The sequence below is a fragment of the Thalassophryne amazonica genome, chromosome 2, assembly GCF_902500255.1.
Source record: "Thalassophryne amazonica chromosome 2, fThaAma1.1, whole genome shotgun sequence".
Taxonomy (NCBI): Eukaryota; Metazoa; Chordata; class Actinopteri; order Batrachoidiformes; family Batrachoididae; genus Thalassophryne; species Thalassophryne amazonica.
This window is the reverse complement of record NC_047104.1, coordinates 768,348-790,000: the sequence shown is the minus strand read 5'-3', so window position 1 is coordinate 790,000 and position 21,653 is coordinate 768,348. Positions and strand designations below refer to the sequence as shown.

The following is a 21,653-nucleotide window of genomic DNA, read 5'->3' as shown; positions in this document are numbered from 1 at the left end:
TTTGTCGGCCTCCCACCACTGACTCACTGTCCCAAATGTCTCCTTCCTTCCCCTCCAAAAACCCCAAAAAGATTCAAATAAATTACAAAACGCCCTGTCGTGCAAAAGCTTGGTGTTGAATTTCCAGTAAGTGTTGAACCTCTGAGTGTGTGAGTGGAATATTTCTGTGGTGATGAGATGATGATCTGAAAAACCAACTGGATGAATGAAACGCTTGCGTTCCTGAATGAGTGTGACATATAAATCCAGTCAAGCCTGGCTGCAGACACCACCCCATCTGAAACCCGAACCCATGTGTCTGTCCTATGGGTGTGTGACCCTCCATGTGTCCAATAAATCTACCTCATGTAAAAAAAACAACCAGTGAGGAAACCAACCGCAAATGTGGCTCCTCACCAACCCAATACAGTGACATATCTACAGTGCAGTTGAAGTCACCCCCCAATACCAAACAGTCACCAGGATCGCGCTGAACTAAAATGTCCCTCACCCGTTTGAATAACCCCACCCACTCCCAGCCCTCACTGTGTGCGTAAATATTTGTAAACACCATGGTCAACCCCTCAACCTGACCCTAACCAACAGAACCTGACCCAGAACGATCTCAGCGGTGGATAAAACGGTGACATCAAGTCGAGGCGAAAACAAAACCGCCACTCCAGCACTGATGTTGGAGCCATGACTCTGATAAAAAGGTCCCCTCCACCACCGAGCCCAGTCCACTTCATTATCTGTGTCAGAGTGAGTCTCTTGCAGGAACAACCACTTTTGCTCAAAGAGCTCAGAGACCAAAGCCCTCCTCCAGCCGTCCCTGCCACCATTCATGTTCAAAGAGCCCACCTTCAGATACTGCATGTGGACTGAGTGAAGAGAGAACAGAGAGAAAGACAAATAGAGAAGATAGAACACCCGGTGAGACACACTCATACTCTCACTCATACCCTCCCAAGATGGCGGCGCGTGTATATGCTGCGGCTTGCAGCTCCCGTGGCTATATTTGTGTTCATTTGTTTGTTTGTTTTTACTTATGTCTATGTACACAATGGTAGTGGAGGCACTAGTGCAGTATAGTAGGTCGGAATTATGGAATATTGGGCTACAATGCAGGCTTCACATATCCCCGAAACTGGACTTTATTTTACCGGAGTTGCGAAGGACTACTGAGCCTATGATTTTTTCCACGCAGCTGCCCAGGAGACAGCGTTTCCTTAAACAGAAAAGGGGTAAGAGAGCCGGCTTGCGTGCTAGGCTACAAGCTAGCCCGTACAGACCGGCCCTTCCTAGTCTCTTCCTTGCCAATGCCAGGTCTCTTGCCAACAATATTGACGAGATCCAACTAAGGATTATCTCGCGAAGAATGGACAGTTGTGTGGCCGCTATTACAGAGACCTGGCTGGATGATAGCATCCCAGATACAGCAGTGGAGATAGAGGGATGCACTCTCTGCCGGGTGGACAGGACTGGGGCCTCAGGTAAGAGCAGAGGTGGGGGCCTGGCGCTGTATGTAAACAATCTTTGGTGCACAGCCACATATATTGTTGCAACATTCTGCTCTCCTGATTTGGAATACTTGGCGGTGAAATGCAGACCCTTTAAGCTGGTGAGAGAGCTCTCGTCTACTGTGATCGTATCTGTTTACATACCACCACGGGCGAATGCTAAAGTAGCGTTAGAGGCACTGTACGGCCTGGTTAATGAGCAGATGAACGCCAACCCAGAGGCAGCTGTGATTGTGGCTGGAGATTTTAATCACGTTGAATTAGAGGCAGTGTTTCCTAAATTTCATAAGTACATAAACTTTCCCACCAGAGACACTAATATTTTGGATCAGGTATATTCTAATATTCCTGGTGCTTACAAGGCTGTGGGCAGCACCACATCTGGGCATGTCCGACCACAGTTCGGTGGAGCTGATTCCTGCTTATAAGCCTCTGGCATGTAGATCAAAGCCAAACATCAGGACAGTTCAAGTTTGGTCTGATGAGGCCTCCTCCGCACTACAGGCCTGCTTTGAGGAAACGGACTGGAGTGTGTTTAGGGATGGGGCAGACCTGGAAGAATATACATCTGTCCTGGGTTACATCCAGTTCTGTACTGATGCTATCCTCCCTGTAAAGGACATTAAGGAGTTTCCCAATCAGAAACTATGGTTGGATAGCACAGTATGGTCCCTGCTGAAGGCCCGAGATGCTGCATATCGGGCTGGAGACAGGCAGGCTTACTGCAGGGCTCGATCTTAACTGAGGAGTGGAATTAAGTAGGCAAAATCCCAGTATAAACAGCGCATAGAGGAGCATTTCAATAATAAGGACCTGCAGAATATGTGGCGAGGCATCAGGACCATGACAGATTATAAGCGCAAGAACCAACTGGCCAACCATGACCCCACCCTGCCTCACACCTTGAACAACTTCTTTGCCCGTTTTGACACTTCAAACAGCAGGGAGGCTGTACATTTACCCCAACATGGGGAGCAGCATCAGCCCCTTATCCTGCAGCACCATCAGGTGATGTCTACATTGCAGAGGATTAACGTCCGGAAGGCTGCAGGACCGGATGGGGTGTCGGGTCGGACTCCGAGAACATGTGCTAATCAATTAGCAGGAGTGTTTTCAGATATTTTCAATCTGTCTTTGCGTCTGGCCAAGGTTCCTGGGTGCCTCAAGTCCTCCATCATAATACCGATACCAAAGAAGACATCCATCACCTGCCTGAATGATTACCGGCCTGTTGCTCTGACCCCGGTAATCATGAAATGCTTTGAGCGGATTCTTCTAAGGTATATCAGAGACTTCATTCCTGCGGACCTGGACAGCCTTCAGTTCACTTATAGAGGGAACCGTTCAACAGAGGATGCTGTTTCCATCACTCTGCACATAGCCCTGACTCATCTGCAGCACCCTAACACATATGTTAGGATGCTATTTGTAGACTTCAGCTCAGCTTTTAACACAGTCATCCCAGACAAGCTGACACTGAAGCTACACCAGTTGGGTTTTCCTGCGCTGCTGTGCTCTTGGATCAGAGACTTTCTCACCAATAGGTCTCAGGTGGTTAGAATAGGTGACCTTACATTGTCTTCTCTGGTCCTTAACACAGGCACTCTGCAAGGCTGTGTGCTTAGCCCAGCCCTGTTCACTCTTTGCACACACAATTGTACTGCCATCCACCCCACAAACACAGTTGTGAAGTTTGCAGATGACACCCCAGTAGTGGGTCTCATTTCAGATAATAATGAGACCCACTACAGAGAGGAGGTCCAGCGGCTTGTTCAGTGGTGTTCAGTTAACAATCTGACACTGAACACAGGGAAGACCAAGGAGGTCATTGTGGATTTTAGGAGGGCCAAGAAAACAGACCACGTCCCCCTCCTCATACGCGGAGAAGTGGTGGAGCGTGTGGATAACTTCAAATTTCTGGGCCTCCATATTACATTTGATCTGTCTTGGTCTATGCACACCTCCCATCTGGTGAAGAGGGCGCAACAAAGGCTCTTCTTCCTCAGGAAACTGAAATGTGCTGGACTATCCTCCCGACAGCTGGCAAACTTTTACAGGGTCACAATAGAGAGCATCCTCTGCCTTAGTGTGACTGTGTGGTACGGCAGCTGTACGGCCCAGGAGAAGAAGAGTCTGGCACGGGTGGTGAGGACAGCACAGGGCATTGTTGGCTGCCCCCTCCCAGACTTGGACTCCATTTATGAGGGTCGTGTCAAGAAAAGGGCCAAATCTATTGCTGTGGACCCCAGTCACCCGGGCCACAGACTGTTTGTACTGCTTCCATCAGGCAAGCGGTACAGAAATATAAGGGTTACTACAAATAGACTGAGAGACAGTTTTTTTCCTAGGGCTGTCAGAGCTATTAGCCCTTGCCCCCATCCCTTGTAGTTTTTTTCATATACACCTCATCATTCTGTAGTTATCCACACACACACACACACACACACACACACACACACACACACACACACACACACACACACACACACACACACACACACACACACACACACACACACACACACACACACACACACACACACCTTTTTAGGGACTGTAATTATGCATTCAATATATCTGGCCTGTTTTATTTATTTATTTACAGGGTCTAACTCCTGGCACATTGCACTTTGTTTATAGAACTGTCATGCACACAGCACTTTTATCTATAGAGCTGCTATGCATACAGCACTTTTTGATATTCCCTGCTGCATTTCTTTGCCTACTGTATTCTCTGTGTATGTAGTTGAATGTGTATTTTTGTCTTTTGTTTTAAATTGTTGTATGAGGTTTTATGTTAGACAAGGTGAAGCTGCAATTTAAATTTTGTTGAATTTTATTCAATGACAATAAAACGCATCTTATCTATCTGGTGGATTTAGGACCCCTGCGACCTCACCCCTGCTTGCACTGAGATTCCTTCCCCAAAGCAGTGATATGTTTCCTGAGTCTGTACCGCTTCTTCTCATCCAGCAGGTCCAGACCAACGAGCCTTCTCAACACTTCAACAGATTTCACAAATTTCTCCGTGTTGGGAAAATAATCTGCAACTTTCACTGATTTACCAAATGAGTCATCCAGAAAACTGTTGATGTCCTGCAGCGTGTACAGATCACGGCTGTGAGAGATGGAACCGGTGGTGGACATGCTGGAATCTGAATCATAATCCATGTTATCATCATTAATGCTTTGACTCAGTGGGGGTTCGGGGTCTACTGGGCCCGGTGTCTCCCCGTCAGCCCGTTCACCCTGTCCAACGGTGACAGAGGACTCAGCCGCAGCAGAAACATCAGCGTCGACCACAGAAGGAGAGACAGAAACATCAACTGGACTGACCTCCGAACCGTCAGTCACCACAGCATCAGTCAACCCAGAATGTTCAGTTGTCAGCTGATCAGCAGTTACACTGACAGCTTCAGTCTCAGAGACACCCTGCTGTGGAGAAATGACCTCCTCCTGCACGCTGGGCCCCTCCCCCAGACCAGACACCGACACCGGGTCCCCGAGCCCAAAGGCCCCGGAACCGGACCCGGGGCCGCCGACACGACGCCCCAGACACATCGCGTTTGTGTGGACACATGAGACGTTTCTGACCAACGTCCCCACATTCAAAACACTTCAAGCTTCCTGAACTGGCATAAACCATGTAAAAAGAGTCCTCACGTTTGACTCTGAAGGACACGTCCAGAGTCTGGGTCGGACAGTTCAGGAACATGAACACCTGACGACTGAAGGACTGAACGTGGTGAGGTTTCTCGCTCTTACAGCCCAGTCCGATCGTCTTAAAACCGCGGGCAAACTTTCCAAACCTCTGCAGCTCCTGACTGAGAGCCTCGTTTGAAACAAACGGAGGAACCCCGGAAATAATGATTTTAGTGGACAGAGCGAAGAGAGGAGAAGCCTGCAGGTAAGAATCATCCAGATAAACCCCACTTTCAACAAGCTGAGCAGAGAAACGCTCCTCCGACAGAAAAACCACCACGGCTCTGTTCATCCTGGACGTTAAGTTCTCATGTCCGACCTGTTCGCCCACAGCCAGGAGGACATCCTCCACAGACACAGCCGGGTCAGGGACAGAGATCGAGAGAGAGAGAGAGAGAGACAGACAGAGAGACAAACAGAGAGAGACAGAGAGACAAACAGAGAGAGACAGACAGAGAGAGACAGAGAGACAGAGACAGAGAGAGACAGAAGTGTCTGCTTTGACTATGTTCAGGGTTGTGCAGACTGCAGACTGTTATCTGAATGCAACAGTCATCCGGTATAGTTTAATTTAATATATTTCTGTGCAGAAACACCGTCTCTTGAACTCTGTTCACTCAGCTTTGCTCTGTCTGGCTCATGGCTACTTTCATAGAGTCCTTTCTGGATTTACCTGCGTCCTGAGCTGAGTGCAGGTTCTTTGCGACTCGTGCAGCTGACTCTCAAACTCTCGCAGCAGCTGCCGCTGCACAGCCAGCTGGTCCTGCAGGGCGGCATTCTTGGACTGCACCTCAGCCAGGGCCTTGTTAGCATCACCAGACTCCACCTCCACCGTCTGAGTCAAATACCGGAGGGGGGGGGGGGGATTATTATCAGGACTTCCCCACCTGAAACAGTCAGTGTTACATGCACATACTTTGACACATACGACTGTTATGAGTAATGTGTGTGTGTGTGTGTGTGTGTATATATATAGCTCGTATATATGCATTTAAACAGGACTGCATTAACTGATTCCATCTGCTCAAAGTGATATTAATCAGTGAAATCACCTGGTGGAGTCAGTGGCTGCAAAGAAAACCTGCACCCTCTTGGCCCTTTCTGGAACAAGTTGCCCACCCCTGCTTTAGAGGATTCAACCACATTACATCAATTTTGGCCTCTCTTCATCGGTATCCTGTCTCTGTGAGGTCTGATTTTAAGATTCTGTTACTAACTTATAAAATTCAAGGGTTAGCGCCTCCCTATCTAGCTGACCTAATTAAACCCTACGTACCAGCATGGTCTCTGTGTTCTCATGGCGCAGGACTACTTGGAGTCCCTAAGGGTAAAAAAAAAAAAAAAAAAAGAGTCTGCAGGCCACAGAGCTTCTTATGTACATGTTTTGTGGAACGGTCTTCCTATGGAGATAAAACAGATTCTGTCGAGACTTTCAAGTCCAGACTAAAGACGCATCTGTTGTTGCTCTCATATGGCTAGCATACTGGCATAGTACAGAACTTATGCTTCCTATCCTTTTAATTCATATTATTAGCAGTGGAACAGGTGTCTGCATTCTGGGTCTGTTAGTGAAGCTCAGTTTAGGCTGCTGGCGAGCACCTTAGTATTCTCTTTGCTTCCCTGTTGACTTACTGCTGGTGAACTAATGCCTCAGGTGCAATTATTTTGAGTCGATTGACTCCGCTCTTTTCCCTCTACGTCCCTTCACCCCAGAGCGCAGGACTGACTTCAGGACGCACTGCCTGCGTGTGATTTGGAGGCAGCGACTGCAGCTCATAGACCACCTAACTGAGAATATCCTCTTTGAGCCACTGCAGTCTGCATTTACATTGCACCATTCTGCAGTCACAGTTTTAACTAATGCCTGGTTACACAGCAAGATAATTATGCCAATTTCTGTCCCGATCTTCCCCTTCTGACAATCATAAGGAAGCCCCGACAATCATGATGGCTCTAAATATAATCCTGCTGTGTGTGGTGTGTTCAGAGTACTCTAGTCTTCCCGGAATGACGTCGGGACCACTCGGACCTCAAACTGCGAATATTCAACATGTTGGATTGTCTTTGCCGATATCCCAGCACGCAGCCTGTTGAATGTGAATCAGAAAGACACACAGACAGGGAATCCAAAATTCTTTACTCCAAAGTCATGTTTGAGCTCAAGAGGTTTTGCAAGATTTCCCATCTGACCTGGGAATGTTCATGAGTAAAATCTGTTGTGTGGTGTGGCTGCTCACCACACACGGTACCACCAAAAGTGTTATATCTATGCTTTTTTTTTTTAAATCACCATGTGTGGGGTCTCTCAAGTATTGAAAACCTACTGACAATTTTAAACATTTGCCATATGAGCCAGGCATGAAGTGGCACTAACAAGACCTCCAATGGATGCTGGCCCTGTGCCCCAGACTGACCTCAGGATGCCCTGCCTGCTGCACCAATGACTGCGTGCCTTTAACCTCAATAATGGACACTTTCTTCTGCTTGCAAAATTTTGAAAAACCTTGTAAGTATTAGAATGGCCGAAGCAGAGGGTCACCCCTCTGAGTCTGGTCTGAAGCATCTTGAGGCAGCATTGTTGTGATTTGGCGCTACACAAATAAAATGTACTGAAAGTTTAGCTGACCTCCAATCAGCCTCCTCACCTTGACCCTGGGGGGTGTGGCTGCCTGCCGGGTAAGCTGCTCCTTGCACTCCTGTAGTCGCTGGGCCAATTGTAGCTCCGCCTTCCCCTGCTGCTGCGACTCCCCCAGCTGTCGGGTTGACTTGTCGAGCTGACGCTGGAGGTTTTCCACTTTGGCCGCTTTCTCAAGTAGCTCTTTCTCCAGCTCAGCCAACTGCCGGTCCTTCTGCCAGACCTGGCTTTCCCAGCGGGACACTTCCTGTCGCAGGGCCTCTACATCCTGCAAGCAAATTCCAGATTTTATTACTTTGTGCAGGAAGTTCACACAAATCTCAGTTTTTCCTTACTGACAGACGAAGACTCCTGATACAGAGGAGATGAAGCCTGACAAATCCCGCCGCTATAATCACTGCCAGCATCAAGCTGCTTTTCACCTCAAACATTTTCTTGATGTTGTGGTCAATTAGCCTGGATGTCAACCACCCCGGAAGACCCTTAGATCATCAACTCTTCTCCAAAGAAAGCCTCATCTGAAATGTGTCTCTTGTGGGCCTTGACCAGTTGCTTGGTTAGTCAACATTGAGGCATTTCTAGTCTGGATTGTACCTGCCCGTGTGCGGCGCGCGTACCTGTCTGTGTGGACAGCTGCAGGAGTCTGAAGGAGTCTTCTCATCCCTCTGAAGCTCTGAACTCCTGCATGACTTCAGCTCCTGCTTCAGATGCTCATTCTCAACCACCAGCAGCTCCAGCTGCTTCTCCACGTCTGTCGCCCCCTGCAGGCCAGAATAATGGCATACACACAAAGACATTATTCATGTTCTTAAAAAGGAACACCGGACTCCATCTCCCATCATCCACCACGCTTCCCTTCCTGATAGCAGAGCTGTGCACGTCAGAGCTGTGCACGTCACATTCATATTTAGCTTAGTCTTTCCCAGGGTTCCTCAGGGACGCGGTCCATCAGGGTCTCACCAGTTCAGAGCGATGTCTCTCCACCTCAGTCTGATCCAACAGCTTCTCCTCCAGCTCCTTCACCTGAAAGAGCCACATCAAAAGGAAAATTAAGAAAATCTCAATTAAAAGTACCACAAGCACCAACTGCTGATTAAAGAAACCACTTATTTATCCAACAGGGTGACACTGGGGAAAATAACAACTCAAGCACTGGTGAATGTCTGTGGCTTCACGTGCACAAGCTTTTCAAACACAGATCAGCAGAGGAGAGTCTGACTGGAGGTGACAAGCAGCGGATTGGCTCAGTGACAATGTAACAGTTTAAATACAGTAATTATGGGACATGGTTGAAGTGTCAAAGTCACGTCTGACAGGAAGCACCTGACGACCCAAACAACACATGGCATGAAGCTGTGACACATGTAGTCCTGTATGAGGCACGTGTGACCCTGTGTGCCCACCAGCGCCACCAATAGGCCAAAACTTCAACCATAAGGACCAAGAATACCGTGTTAATGCAGTACAACACTTAAAACTACAGAACATGTGGTCCAGGCAGACGTTTCCCCACAGTAATAATAATACAAAAAAGGTGCAACACTTAACCTCTGTGTGTGTGTGTGTGTGTGTGTGTGTCCATCCAGATGCAGTTCTGGAGCAAATGGGATTTGTGAGGAAGCAGCTGTGTGACTTGTTTCTTCCAGTTTTAAAATCATGGCAGATACATTATACAGTTATAGATTTTTAATTTCGGTGTAACCGTGATTATGCAGACCTGGTCGGGGTGGGGTTCACCGAGGCCCTGGCCGAGTCTATAACTGTTTTATTATATGGTAAACAAGAAAATTGAGAGTTTGTCAAACATACTAAAACTGAAAAATCAATCTCAAGTTTCAGCTCTTTATTATTACTGTCATACTGCACCAACAGGTCCAAAATACTTCATGAGCACAATCTCTAAAGCTCCTTTCACACCGGGGCTGAGCTTCCTGTGGTGTCATGACGACGCAGGAATGTCTGCGCCAGGTGCACGCTGCAGACAGACTGTGCACTCTGATTTATCTTCTACTTTATATTTGTTCTTGTTATAGTTTATCTTTCCTCCTTTGACCACGAGATGAATGAACCATCTGTGAGTAAATGCGGAGATGTCTGGAGCTATACTTCAATCAATCAATCAATCAATTTTATTTATATAGCGCCAAATCACAACAAACAGTTGCCCCAAGGCGCTTTATATTGTAAGGCAAAGCCATACAATAATTACGTAATCAAAACGACCCCCTGTGAGCAAGCACTTGGCAACAGTGGGAAGGAAAAACTCCCTTTTAACAGGAAGAAACCTCCAGCAGAACCAGGCTCAGGGAGGGGCAGTCTTCTGCTGGGACTGGTTGGGGCTGAGGGAGAGAACCAGGAAAAAGACATGCTGTGGAGGAGAGCAGAGATCAATCACTAATGATTAAATGCAGAGTGGTGCATACAGAGCAAAAAGAGAAAGAAACAGTGCATCATGGGAACCCCCCAGCAGTCTAAGTCTATAGCAGCATAACTAAGGGATGGTTCAGGGTCACCTGATCCAGCCCTAACTATAAGCTTTAGCAAAAAGGAAAGTTTTAAGCCTAATCTTAAAAGTAGAGAGGGTGTCTGTCTCCCTGATCTGAATTGGGAGCTGGTTCCACAGGAGAGGAGCCTGAAAGCTGAAGGCTCTGCCTCCCATTCTACTCTTACAAACCCTAGGAACTACAAGTAAGCCTGCAGTCTGAGAGCGAAGCGCTCTATTGGGGTGATATGGTACTACGAGGTCCCTAAGATAAGATGGGACCTGATTATTCAAAACCTTATAAGTAAGAAGAAGAATTTTAAATTGTATTCTAGAATTAACAAGAAGCCAATGAAGAGAGGCCAATATGGGTGAGATATGCTCTCTCCTTCTAGTCCCCTTCAGTACTCTAGCTGCAGCATTTTGAATTAACTGAAGGCTTTTCAGGGAACTTTTAGGACAACCTGATAATAATGAATTACAATAGTCCAGCCTAGAGGAAATAAATGCATGAATTAGTTTTTCAGCATCACTCTGAGACAAGACCTTTCTAATTTTAGAGATATTGCGTAAATGCAAAAAAGCAGTCCTACATATTTGTTTAATATGCGCTTTGAATGCGCTATACTTGATGTGGACATGTCCTGTCTCTGGCAATGTGAGCAGGACTTATGTCCTTTTTTTTTAACACAGTGAAGAGCGAGTCTGCAGACAGCGAGGAGCAGGCAGCCTTTTTTTTTTCTTTTAATTGTTCACATGTGCGCACACAAACAAATCATCCGTGAGTGGACTGGAGATGTCCAGACTTTTTACTGAACGTTGACATGTCCTGTCCCTGGCAATCAGTCTGTGAGCAGGACTTTTATAGACTGTATTTAAACACATTTGTGAGAGAAGACCGAGGAGCTGCTGCAGCAGCTGCAGCCAGCAGCGTTTTTTTCTTCGTTTTTACTGCATTGTGTACACGGCATCATCATGACGACGCACGATGCAACTCGAAGCGGGCCCGTGTGAAAGGGGCTTAATAAGGAATAGTCTTTGTGAAATAATGCACAGGCATCATGTAGAATCTTGTCAACAAACTGACAGCCAAAGTAGGCATTGTATCACGTTATCTGATTGGTCATTATCGATAGAAGGCGTCGCTCGATTGGCTAGCGCTACGCTGCACGCGAGGTGTACTAGGCCCCACCAGGGGTCAACTTGGCATGTAGTACAGCTCAGAAAGTGGCGAATGGGCCAATCAGAAGTTGACAAAATCACATACCATATAATAAAATTGAATATATGTTGAAAAGAATTTGCAAATCATTGTGTTCTGTTTTTTATTTACAACGTCCCAACTTCATTGGAATTGGGGTTGTACTTGACCATGCAGTTGCAGGGTTTCCCCTCGAGCAGGAAGGGCCGAGAGGGTGCAGGTTTTCTTTGAAACCACCCACTCCAGCAGCTGATTTCACTGATTAACTGATTCCACCTGCTGAAAGTGATGTTAATCAGTGAAATAACCTGGTGGAGTGGGTGGTGACAAAGAAAACCTGCACCCTCTCTGCCCTTTCTGGAAGGAGTTGAATGCCCCCGCTCTAGAGCATTATAGGCCTGCCGGGCTGTCACACCATTGAGAAGTCTTGCTAGGCCAGAAATATTTTGTTAACAATAATAATAATGATAACAATAACACTGACGGAAATTACAGCAAAACATCCATTATGTTAGATTACAATCATTTCAGCACATCTGCAGAGACTGAGTGCAGAGGAAACCCAATTCTGGTTTTCTCTCACACAAACAAACTTCTGTGGAGAAAATGTTATTTTTGCAGTGATTCGACTGCACAATAATCAGATTATTATTATTATTTTAAACTTACCAGCAGTCAGCAGCACAACATTAAAAACTCCATCTGATGTCAGAGTTCCACAGATTTTCACTCCCATCAACTTAAGGGTCAGATATTCTCCACCTCCAGAGATTTTTACACTGCAGACATTTTTTTCATGAAACACACTCTCACCCTTCAAGCAAAACTCCTCAGCAACTCCTGTTTCACACCATACATCTGTGCTGCTAAAGGCAAAGAGTTATCAAAAGCACACTCACACAAACCCAAACTGATTGTTAAGGTGCCCTGTATGGGGTTTGTTGCACAACAGCTCGTCAGTCAGCATCTGTGCAGTGCATAAGAGTTATTAATTGGTGCTCTGCGGGCCTCAGTTGGCCAAGCCTCATTTTTTGGGGACATGGTTTAATAGGATATCTGGACTTAGACTTAAAAAAAAAAAAAAGCCCAGAGGAGACAGTGTGTTGAATTTCCTGCAGACATACCTGTGTGTGCAGCTGTGGAATGAGCTGCTCTTCTGGACTCCTCAAACAGTCACTCTGCTGCAAAACCTTCACACCTGAACCAAGAAGATCAGATGAACAGTGTGCACCTTGAAGAACGTCAGTTCACACTGCAGCAAGTTTAAAGTCAGTGAAACACATTCCGCCTGCCACCTACACATAGATTAAAACCTTTCTTTCAGACCACCCACAGACAGTCAAGGTCACTGAATGAGCTCACCCACCCTGACACTCAGCATGGGCACCCCACAGGGATGTGTGCTGAGCCCTCTTCTGTACACACACACACACACACACACACACACACCTGTATGCTCATCCATCCCTGTATTGTCAGATGACTAGAGATGGGTACTGATAAGATTTTATCAATATCAATGCTATTATTGATTCTGCTTGTTAACCTGATTCCTTATCGATTCCCTTATCGATACCTCTTGTGAATTTACTGTGTACTAAAAGCAGGCTTTACAGGTTTTCTATGTCAACAACATTTTATTGAGTCTTAAAGTAAATAAATATGAAATTGGTCACTGGATCCTTGATCTCTGGACATAAATAAAAATAAATAAAATCTGTAGTTTTTGTCAAAAGCATTTCCTTTCAGACATTTTGGCATGAATGTCTCTCCGTACCTCTGAGCTGAGCTCAGCCGGCTGCTGTACGTCAGCGCAGGACGTCTCATTTTGGGAGGAAAACACATTTTGATCGATTGCAGTTTGTTTTTATTACAACATTTGGAAAGAGGTGTCATTTGATTTAAACAGCATTTCGCTTTGAAGTTATTAATTCCGACTGGACTCTATCGTTCTGTCTTGACTCGACAGAGAGCCGCGCAGCGTTTGGAGCTGTATGAACAGAATGGAGGATGATTCTTGTTTCTTTCTCCCAACAAGACAGGAGTCCCAGTTAGTGACAATTGGGGGAGGTGATGGTCTAGTGCAGGGGTAGGCAACCTGTTCCAGAAAGAGCCATGAGGGTGCAGGTTTTCTTTGCAGCCACTGACTCCACCAGGTGATTTTACTGATTAATATCACTTTGAGCAGATGGAATCAGTTAATCAGTGAAATCACCTGGTGGAGTCAGTGGCTGCAAAGAAAACCTGCACCCTCATGGCTCTTTCTGGAACAGGTTGCCTACCCCTGGTCTAGTGATTAAGTGTTGGGCTTGAGACCAGAAGATCTCAGTTCAAATCCCTGCCTGACTGGAAAATCACTAAGGGCCCTTGGGCAAGGTCTTTAATCCCCTAGTTGCTCCCAGTGTGTAGTGAGCGCCTTGTATGGCAGCACCCTGACATCGGGATCAATCAATCAATCAACTTTTTTCTTATATAGCGCCAAATCACAACAAATAGTTGCCCCAAGGCGCTCCATATTGTAAGGCAAGGCCATACAATAATTATGAAAAACCCCAACGGTCAAAACGACCCCCTATGAGCAAGCACTTGGCCACAGTGGGAAGGAAAAACTCCCTTTTAACAGGAAGAAACCTCCAGCAGAACCAGGCTCAGGGAGGGGCAGTCTTCTGCTGAGACTGGTTGGGGCTGAGGGAAAGAACCAGGAAAAAGACATGCCGAGAAGGGGGGCAGAGATCGATCACTAATGATTAAATGCAGAGTGGTGCATACAGAGCAAAAAGAGAAAGAAACAGTGCATCATGGGAACCCCCCCACGGTCTACGTCTAAAGCAACATAACCAAGGGATGGTCCAGGGTCACCCGATCCAGCCCTAACTATAAGCCTTAGCGAAAAGGAAAGTTTTAAGCCTAATCTTAAAAGTAGAGAGGGTATCTGTCTCCCTGATCTGAATTGGGAGCTGGTTCCACAGGAGAGGAGCCTGAAAGCTGAAGGCTCTGCCTCCCATTCTACTCTTACAAACCCTAGGAACCACAAGTAAGCCCGCAGTCTGAGAGCGAAGCGCTCTAATGGGGTAATATGGTACTACGAGGTCCCTAAGATAAGATGGGACCTGATTATTCAAAACCTTATAAGTAAGAAGAAGAATTTTAAATTCTATTCTAGAATTAACAGGAAGCCAATGAAGAGAGGCCAACACGGGTGAGATATGCTCTCTCCTGCTAGTCCCCGTCAGTACTCTAGCTGCAGCATTCTGAACCAACTGAAGGCTTTTTAGGGAACTTTTAGGACAACCTGATAATAATGAATTACAATAGTCCAGCCTAGAGGAAATAAATGCATGAATTAGTTTTTCAGCATCACTCTGAGACAAGACCTTTCTGATTTTAGAGATATTGCAGTAAATGCAAAAAGGCAGTCCTACATATTTGTTTAATATGCGCTTTGAATGACATATCCTGATCAAAAATGACTCCAAGATTTCTCACAGTATTACTAGAGATCAGGGAAATGCCATCCAGAGTAACGATCTGGTTAGACACCATGCTTCTAAGATTTGTGGGGCCAAGTACAATAACTTCAGTTTTATCTGAGTTTAAAAGCAGGAAATTAGAGGTCATCCATGTCTTTATGTCTGTAAGACAATCCTGCAGTTTAGCTAATTGGTGTGTGTCCTCTGGCTTCATGGATAGATAAAGCTGGGTATCATCTGTGTAACAATGAAAATTTAAGCAATACCGTCTAATAATACTGCCTAAGGGAAGCATGTATAAAGTGAATAAAATTGGTCCTAGCACAGACCCTTGTGGAACTCCATAATTAACTTTAGTCTGTGAAGAAGATTCCCCATTTACATGAACAAACTGTAATCTATTAGACAAATATGATTCAAACCACCGCAGCGCAGTGCCCTTAATACCTATGACATGCTCTAATCTCTGTAATAAAATTTTATGGTCAATAGTATCAAAAGCAGCACTGAGGTCCAACAGAACAAGCACAGAGATAAGTCCACTGTCCGAAGCCATAAGAAGATCATTTGTAACCTTCACTAATGCTGTTTCTGTACTATGATGAATTCTAAAACCTGACTGAAACTCTTCAAATAGACCATTCCTCTGCAGGTGATCAGTTAGCTGTTTTACAACTACCCTTTCAGGAATCTTTGAGAGAAAAGGAAGGTTGGAGATTGGCCTATAATTAGCTAAGATAGCTGGGTCAAGTGATGGCTTTTTAAGTAATGGTTTAATTACTGCCACCTTAAAGGCCTGTGGTACATAGCCAACTAACAAAGATAGATTGATCATATTTAAGATTGAAGCACTGAATAATGGTAGGACTTCCTTGAGCAGCCTGGTAGGAATGGGGTCTAATAAACATGTTGATGGTTTGGATGAAGTAACTAATGAAAATAACTCAGACAGAACAATCGGAGAGAAAGAGTCTAACCAAATACCGGCATCACTGAAAGCAGCCAAAGATAACGATACATCTTTGGGATGCTTATGAGTAATTTTTTCTCTAATAGTCAAAATTTTGTTAGCAAAGAAAGTCATGAAGTCATTACTAGTTAAAGTTAATGGAATACTCAGCTCAATAGAGCTCTGACTCTGTCAGCCTGGATGAATGTGAGGCATAATTGTAAAGCACTCCGAGTGTCTGATGCAGATGGAAAAGCGCTTTATAAATGCAGACCATTTACCATTTATTTAGTGACTTTAATCTGCACAAAAGTGACTAACGATTTCACATATTCAGGGATGAAAGTGGTGAAAAACAAAAAAAAGCTGAAACCCAAAATTACCCCCCAACACCACCTGCACGGAAATGTTTGAATTCTAGAAGCTCTGAAATGCAATCTGGGATTATTCAAGACAATAAACTGCAGTGAGTGCAGCATCCATTTAGTGAGAAAAAGACAACTTTCCTTATTCAAATTCATTCCAGTAGCATTCTGCTCTTATAGGATGCAGCTGTTTTCTAGTTTGGCAGATAGTTCTGTAGGAAATCACTGAAGAAATTAACACATTGAAAATATGGTTTGACTGAAACAAACTGTCAGTAAACTTAAATAAGACAGAGATGAAATGGAGGAGTGAGAGTCACTAGATGTTCACAGGAAACATTTCTATATGTATTTATTTATTTTCATTGTTTGTTGGTTTTCTGTTTTCTGTTGTGTTTTGTTTCAACAGGTTCTTTTTGTCTCTTTCTTTAAAATTGTATTGTATCATTATTATTTATTATTACTATTATTGTTGCTGTTACTATTATTATTATTAATATATAAATAAAATAAAATAAAAATATGACCATTTTTAATACATTTGACTTTTACAACAACAAATTCTGCACCATTAATTATTATACAGAAAACAAATGCACACAAACGTGCTGAGATGTGAACAGCTTAATGCTAACTTTAACATTGAAGATGCCATAGACATGCTAACACATTAGCATGGGCCCAGTTTTAAGTTATAAAATACATCTATCAACTGTTTCACAAGACCATAACAGGTCGGTGTAACATAAAAAGGGTAAATATTACTCACAGACAGATGCTCTTTGGGATTTTAGTGGGGAAAATCAACATAAAGCGAAATAAAACAAAGAACCACAAAGCAGCAGGTTGGATCAGTGCTTCATTGCTTCAAGCTTCAAAGAAGAGCCGCACTGCAGAAACGGTTGATTACAGACCCTGCAGGGGTTCTGTAATCGACGTAGAGACATGATCATTTTCCCGACAAACACCCCCAAAAACAATGGCCGTTCTGAAGGACTGATAAGGGAATCGTTAAGCAAAAAGGCTATTGATGACGGTGGATCGAATCATTTCTTAACTATACCCGAAAAGAACCAGTTCTCGATACCCAACCCTAAGGATGACCAAACGTCCTGTTTTCCCAGGACATGTTCTATCCTCATGACCTGTACTGGTCATCCTGAGCTTGTGTCAGCATCGATTAATAGTCTCTGGTCCCCTCCCCTCCCGGGATAATGATGAGGCGTTTAGCAGGCTGACATGGTTAAATAGGTGGCTGGTGCAATTTTGTAGACAGCAAGGCTTTAGTTATTGATAACTGGCCTTTGTTCTGGGGCTGTCATGGCTTGCTGATGCCGAACAGCCTTCACCTTACTGGGGAAGGTGCTGCCATTTTGTCTGTGAACACAGATCGACAGGGAGGGTAACATTATGAATTTACAGCAGGCCACAAAGCAGATGATTAGACACCCTGCAAAGTTTATGACAAATGTGGGTGTGGAATCCATTAGCTTAGTGGAGAAATTACTGCATAAAATCCACTATGGTGATAGTGCAGTTTATCTGCCAGGGAGGGAATTTCAACAAGTTGAGACTGTGGCCCATTTCCATAGACGTGTCCATAAAAATTAGAGTGATATGCTTTGCAAACTTAATACCCATGAATACAGTGGATGATGTTGAAATTGAGGATGTCCCCTTGGCTGTTCCAGCAATATCAAATATTTTGTGTCTGCTACCTACAACCCACGTGGAATATCTCATACCTATACCTACTTCCAAGCCTCATATATGCTACTCTGGAACCACCCCTAAATCTAAACAGTCCAACTGTCAAGATAGAGGTCTAGAATGGAAATGGCATAGTTCAAAATTAGAAGTATTCCACCTTGCGTGGTGTGATGCTATCATAGACTATAAACATGCATTACTGGCTACAAAGTGGACCTATTACTCTGATGTGTTGTATGGCCTTGCCTTGCAATATAGAGCGCCTTGGGGCAGCTGTTTGTTGTGATATGGCGCTATATAAAAAAAAAATTGATTGATTGATTGATTGATTTGACCAATAAAAACAAGCATAACTCAAAGTTCTTGTTCGACACGGTGGCAGCACTTATTCATGGACAACCACCTGTAGTTCACTCTCCTTTAACAGCACAAGATTTCCTGGATTACTTTGAGAAGAAAATAGAAGACATCAGGTTAAACATATCCCAGCATGCCTTAACCCAGCCACTACACCCTGCTATTGAGGTGGGCACCACTACTGAGGTACTACCTAGATTTATAGAATTTGATAGTATCTCACTCGGCATGCTGACAAAAATCGTAATGTCTACAAAAAGCACAACCTGTTTATTTGATTCTACACCAACAAAACTGTTTAAGGACCTGTGGTCCACTCTTGGGCCGACTGTGCTGGAAATGATTAATCTTTCTTTAACTTCTGGATCTGTTCCTAAACATTTCAAATCTGCAGTGATTAAACCATTACTTAAGAAACCTAATCTTGACCCTAGTGTATTGAAAAACTATCGGCCAATATCAAATCTATCATTTTGCTCTAAAATTCTGGGAAAAGTGGTGTCACGGCAGCTCGTAGACTATCTTACTGAGAATAATCTCAGCCACTGCAGTCTGCTTTTAGAAAATATCATTCCACAGAGATGGCTCTCACTAAAGTGGTGAATGATCTTCTGCTTGCAATGGATTCGGACACCTCTACGGTTCTGTTGCTGTTAGATCTCAGTGCTGCATTTGATACAGTGGATCATCATATTCTACTTGATAGGCTGGAGAATCATTTTGGGATTACTGGGAGTGCCCTTGCATGGTTGACGTCATACCTGACCAGTCGATCTCACTGTGTTTTGTACAGTAACACTACCTTTAACCTTAGTGACATGAAATGTGGGGTTCCACAGGGGTCCGTCTTAGGCCCCCTGCTTTTCTTCCTTATATAGCACCCCTTGGGCACATATTGCGGTGTTCTGGGATTACCCTTCATTGCTATGCTGATGATACTCAGTTATACATGCTGAAAACTGATGGTAATCTCATCCAGGGTAGTTGTAAAACAGCTAACTGATCATCTGCAGAGGAATGGTCTATTTGAAGAGTTTCAGTCAGGTTTTAGAATTCATCATAGTACAGAAACAGCATTAGTGAAGGTTACAAATGATCTTCTTATGGCCTCGGACAGTGGACTCATCTCTGTGCTTGTTCTGTTAGATCTCAGTGCTGCTTTTGATACTGTTGACCATAAAATTTTATTACAGAGATTAGAGCATGCCATAGGTATTAAAGGCACTGCGCTGCGGTGGTTTGAATCATATTTGTCTAATAGATTACAATTTGTTCATGTAAATGGGGAATCTTCTTCACAGACTAAAGTTAATTATGGAGTTCCACAAGGTTCTGTGCTAGGACCAATTTTATTCACTTTATACATGCTTCCCTTAGGCAGTATTATTAGACGGTATTGCTTAAATTTTCATTGTTACGCAGATGATACCCAGCTTTATCTATCCATGAAGCCAGAGGACACACACCAATTAGCTAAACTGCAGGATTGTCTTACAGACATAAAGACATGGATGACCTCTAATTTCCTGCTTTTAAACTCAGATAAAACTGAAGTTATTGTACTTGGCCCCACAAATCTTAGAAACATGGTGTCTAACCAGATCCTTACTCTGGATGGCATTACCCTGACCTCTAGTAATACTGTGAGAAATCTTGGAGTCATTTTTGATCAGGATATGTCATTCAAAGTGCATATTAAACAAATATGTAGGACTGCTTTTTTGCATTTACGCAATATCTCTAAAATCAGAAAGGTCTTGTCTCAGAGTGATGCTGAAAAACTAATTCATGCATTTATTTCCTCTAGGCTGGACTATTGTAATTCATTATTATCAGGTTGTCCTAAAAGTTCCCTAAAAAGCCTTCAGTTAATTCAAAATGCTGCAGCTAGAGTACTGACGGGGACTAGAAGGAGAGAGCATATCTCACCCATATTGGCCTCTCTTCATTGGCTTCCTGTTAATTCTAGAATAGAATTTAAAATTCTTCTTCTTACTTATAAGGTTTTGAATAATCAGGTCCCATCTTATCTTAGGGACCTCGTAGTACCATATTACCCCAATAGAGCGCTTCGCTCTCAGACTGCAGGCTTACTTGTAGTTCCTAGGGTTTGTAAGAGTAGAATGGGAGGCAGAGCCTTCAGCTTTCAGGCTCCTCTCCTGTGGAACCAGCTCCCAATTCAGATCAGGGAGACAGACACCCTCTCTACTTTTAAGATTAGGCTTAAAACTTTCCTTTTTGCTAAAGCTTATAGTTAGGGCTGGATCAGGTGACCCTGAACCATCCCTTAGTTATGCTGCTATAGACGTAGACTGCTGGGGGGTTCCCATGATGCACTGTTTCTTTTTCTTTTTGCTCTGTATGCACCACTCTGCATTTAATCATTAGTGATCGATCTCTGCTCCCCTCCACAGCATGTCTTTTTCCTGGTTCTCTCCCTCAGCCCCAACCAGTCCCAGCAGAAGACTGCCCCTCCCTGAGCCTGGTTCTGCTGGAGGTTTCTTCCTGTTAAAAGGGAGTTTTTCCTTCCCACTGTAGCCAAGTGCTTGCTCACAGGGGGTCGTTTTGACCGTTGGGGTTTTACATAATTATTGTATGGCCTTGCCTTACAATATAAAGCGCCTTGGGGCAACTGTTTGTTGTGATTTGGCGCTATATAAAAAAAATTGATTGATTGATTGATTGATCCACATAAAATCTGTAAAAGACTGCCTTACATCAATGATTTGTCTAGCAACTTCCTACATAATACTGAAATGATGGTTCTTGGTCCAGGTAGACATCAGCATCAATTTGACCAGCTAATGCTTAGCCTAGGCTCATGTGTCATATATCACACTGACAAAGTGAGGAACCTTGGGGTAATTTTTGATCCTACGTTGTCCTTTGACCTCCACATTAGAGATATTGCAAGGACTGCTTTCTTTCACCTATGAAATATAGTGAAGATTCATCCCATCCTGTCTATGGCTGATGCTGAGACCCTGATTCATGCGTTTGTCTCTTCTAGACTGGACTACTCCAATGTTCTATTTTCTGGTTTACCACAGTCCAGCATTAGGGCTCTCCAATTGGTTCAAAATGCTGCTGCCAGACTTCTGACACGAAGCAGAAAGTTTAAACAACATTACACCCATTCTGGCATCTGTTCACTCGCTTCCTATCCAGTGAGATAAGATTTTAAGGTTCTGCTACTAGTCTATAAAATTTTTCAGACTGGCACCTCCCTACCTAGCTGACCTAATTAAACCCTACGTACCAGCTCTGGCTTTGCGTTCTCAAG

The 21,653-nt window shown here is 44.2% G+C and overlaps 1 protein-coding gene across 3 annotated transcripts in view; it reads right to left on the bottom strand.

Annotated features, from left to right (window-relative positions):
* kifc3 (kinesin family member C3) overlaps positions 1-21,653 on the bottom strand; it is a 203,991-nt gene that overhangs the window by 47,013 nt on the left and 135,325 nt on the right. For all 3 annotated transcript variants that reach the window (XM_034182888.1, XM_034182872.1, XM_034182880.1), the window contains exons 5-9: positions 12,644-12,717; positions 8,797-8,859; positions 8,454-8,597; positions 7,847-8,104; positions 5,875-6,048 (exon numbers count right to left, since the gene is read on the bottom strand). In XM_034182888.1, the coding sequence (XP_034038779.1) occupies positions 5,875-6,048; positions 7,847-8,104; positions 8,454-8,597; positions 8,797-8,859; positions 12,644-12,717 (713 nt within the window). The remainder of the gene's footprint in view (positions 1-5,874; positions 6,049-7,846; positions 8,105-8,453; positions 8,598-8,796; positions 8,860-12,643; positions 12,718-21,653) is intronic.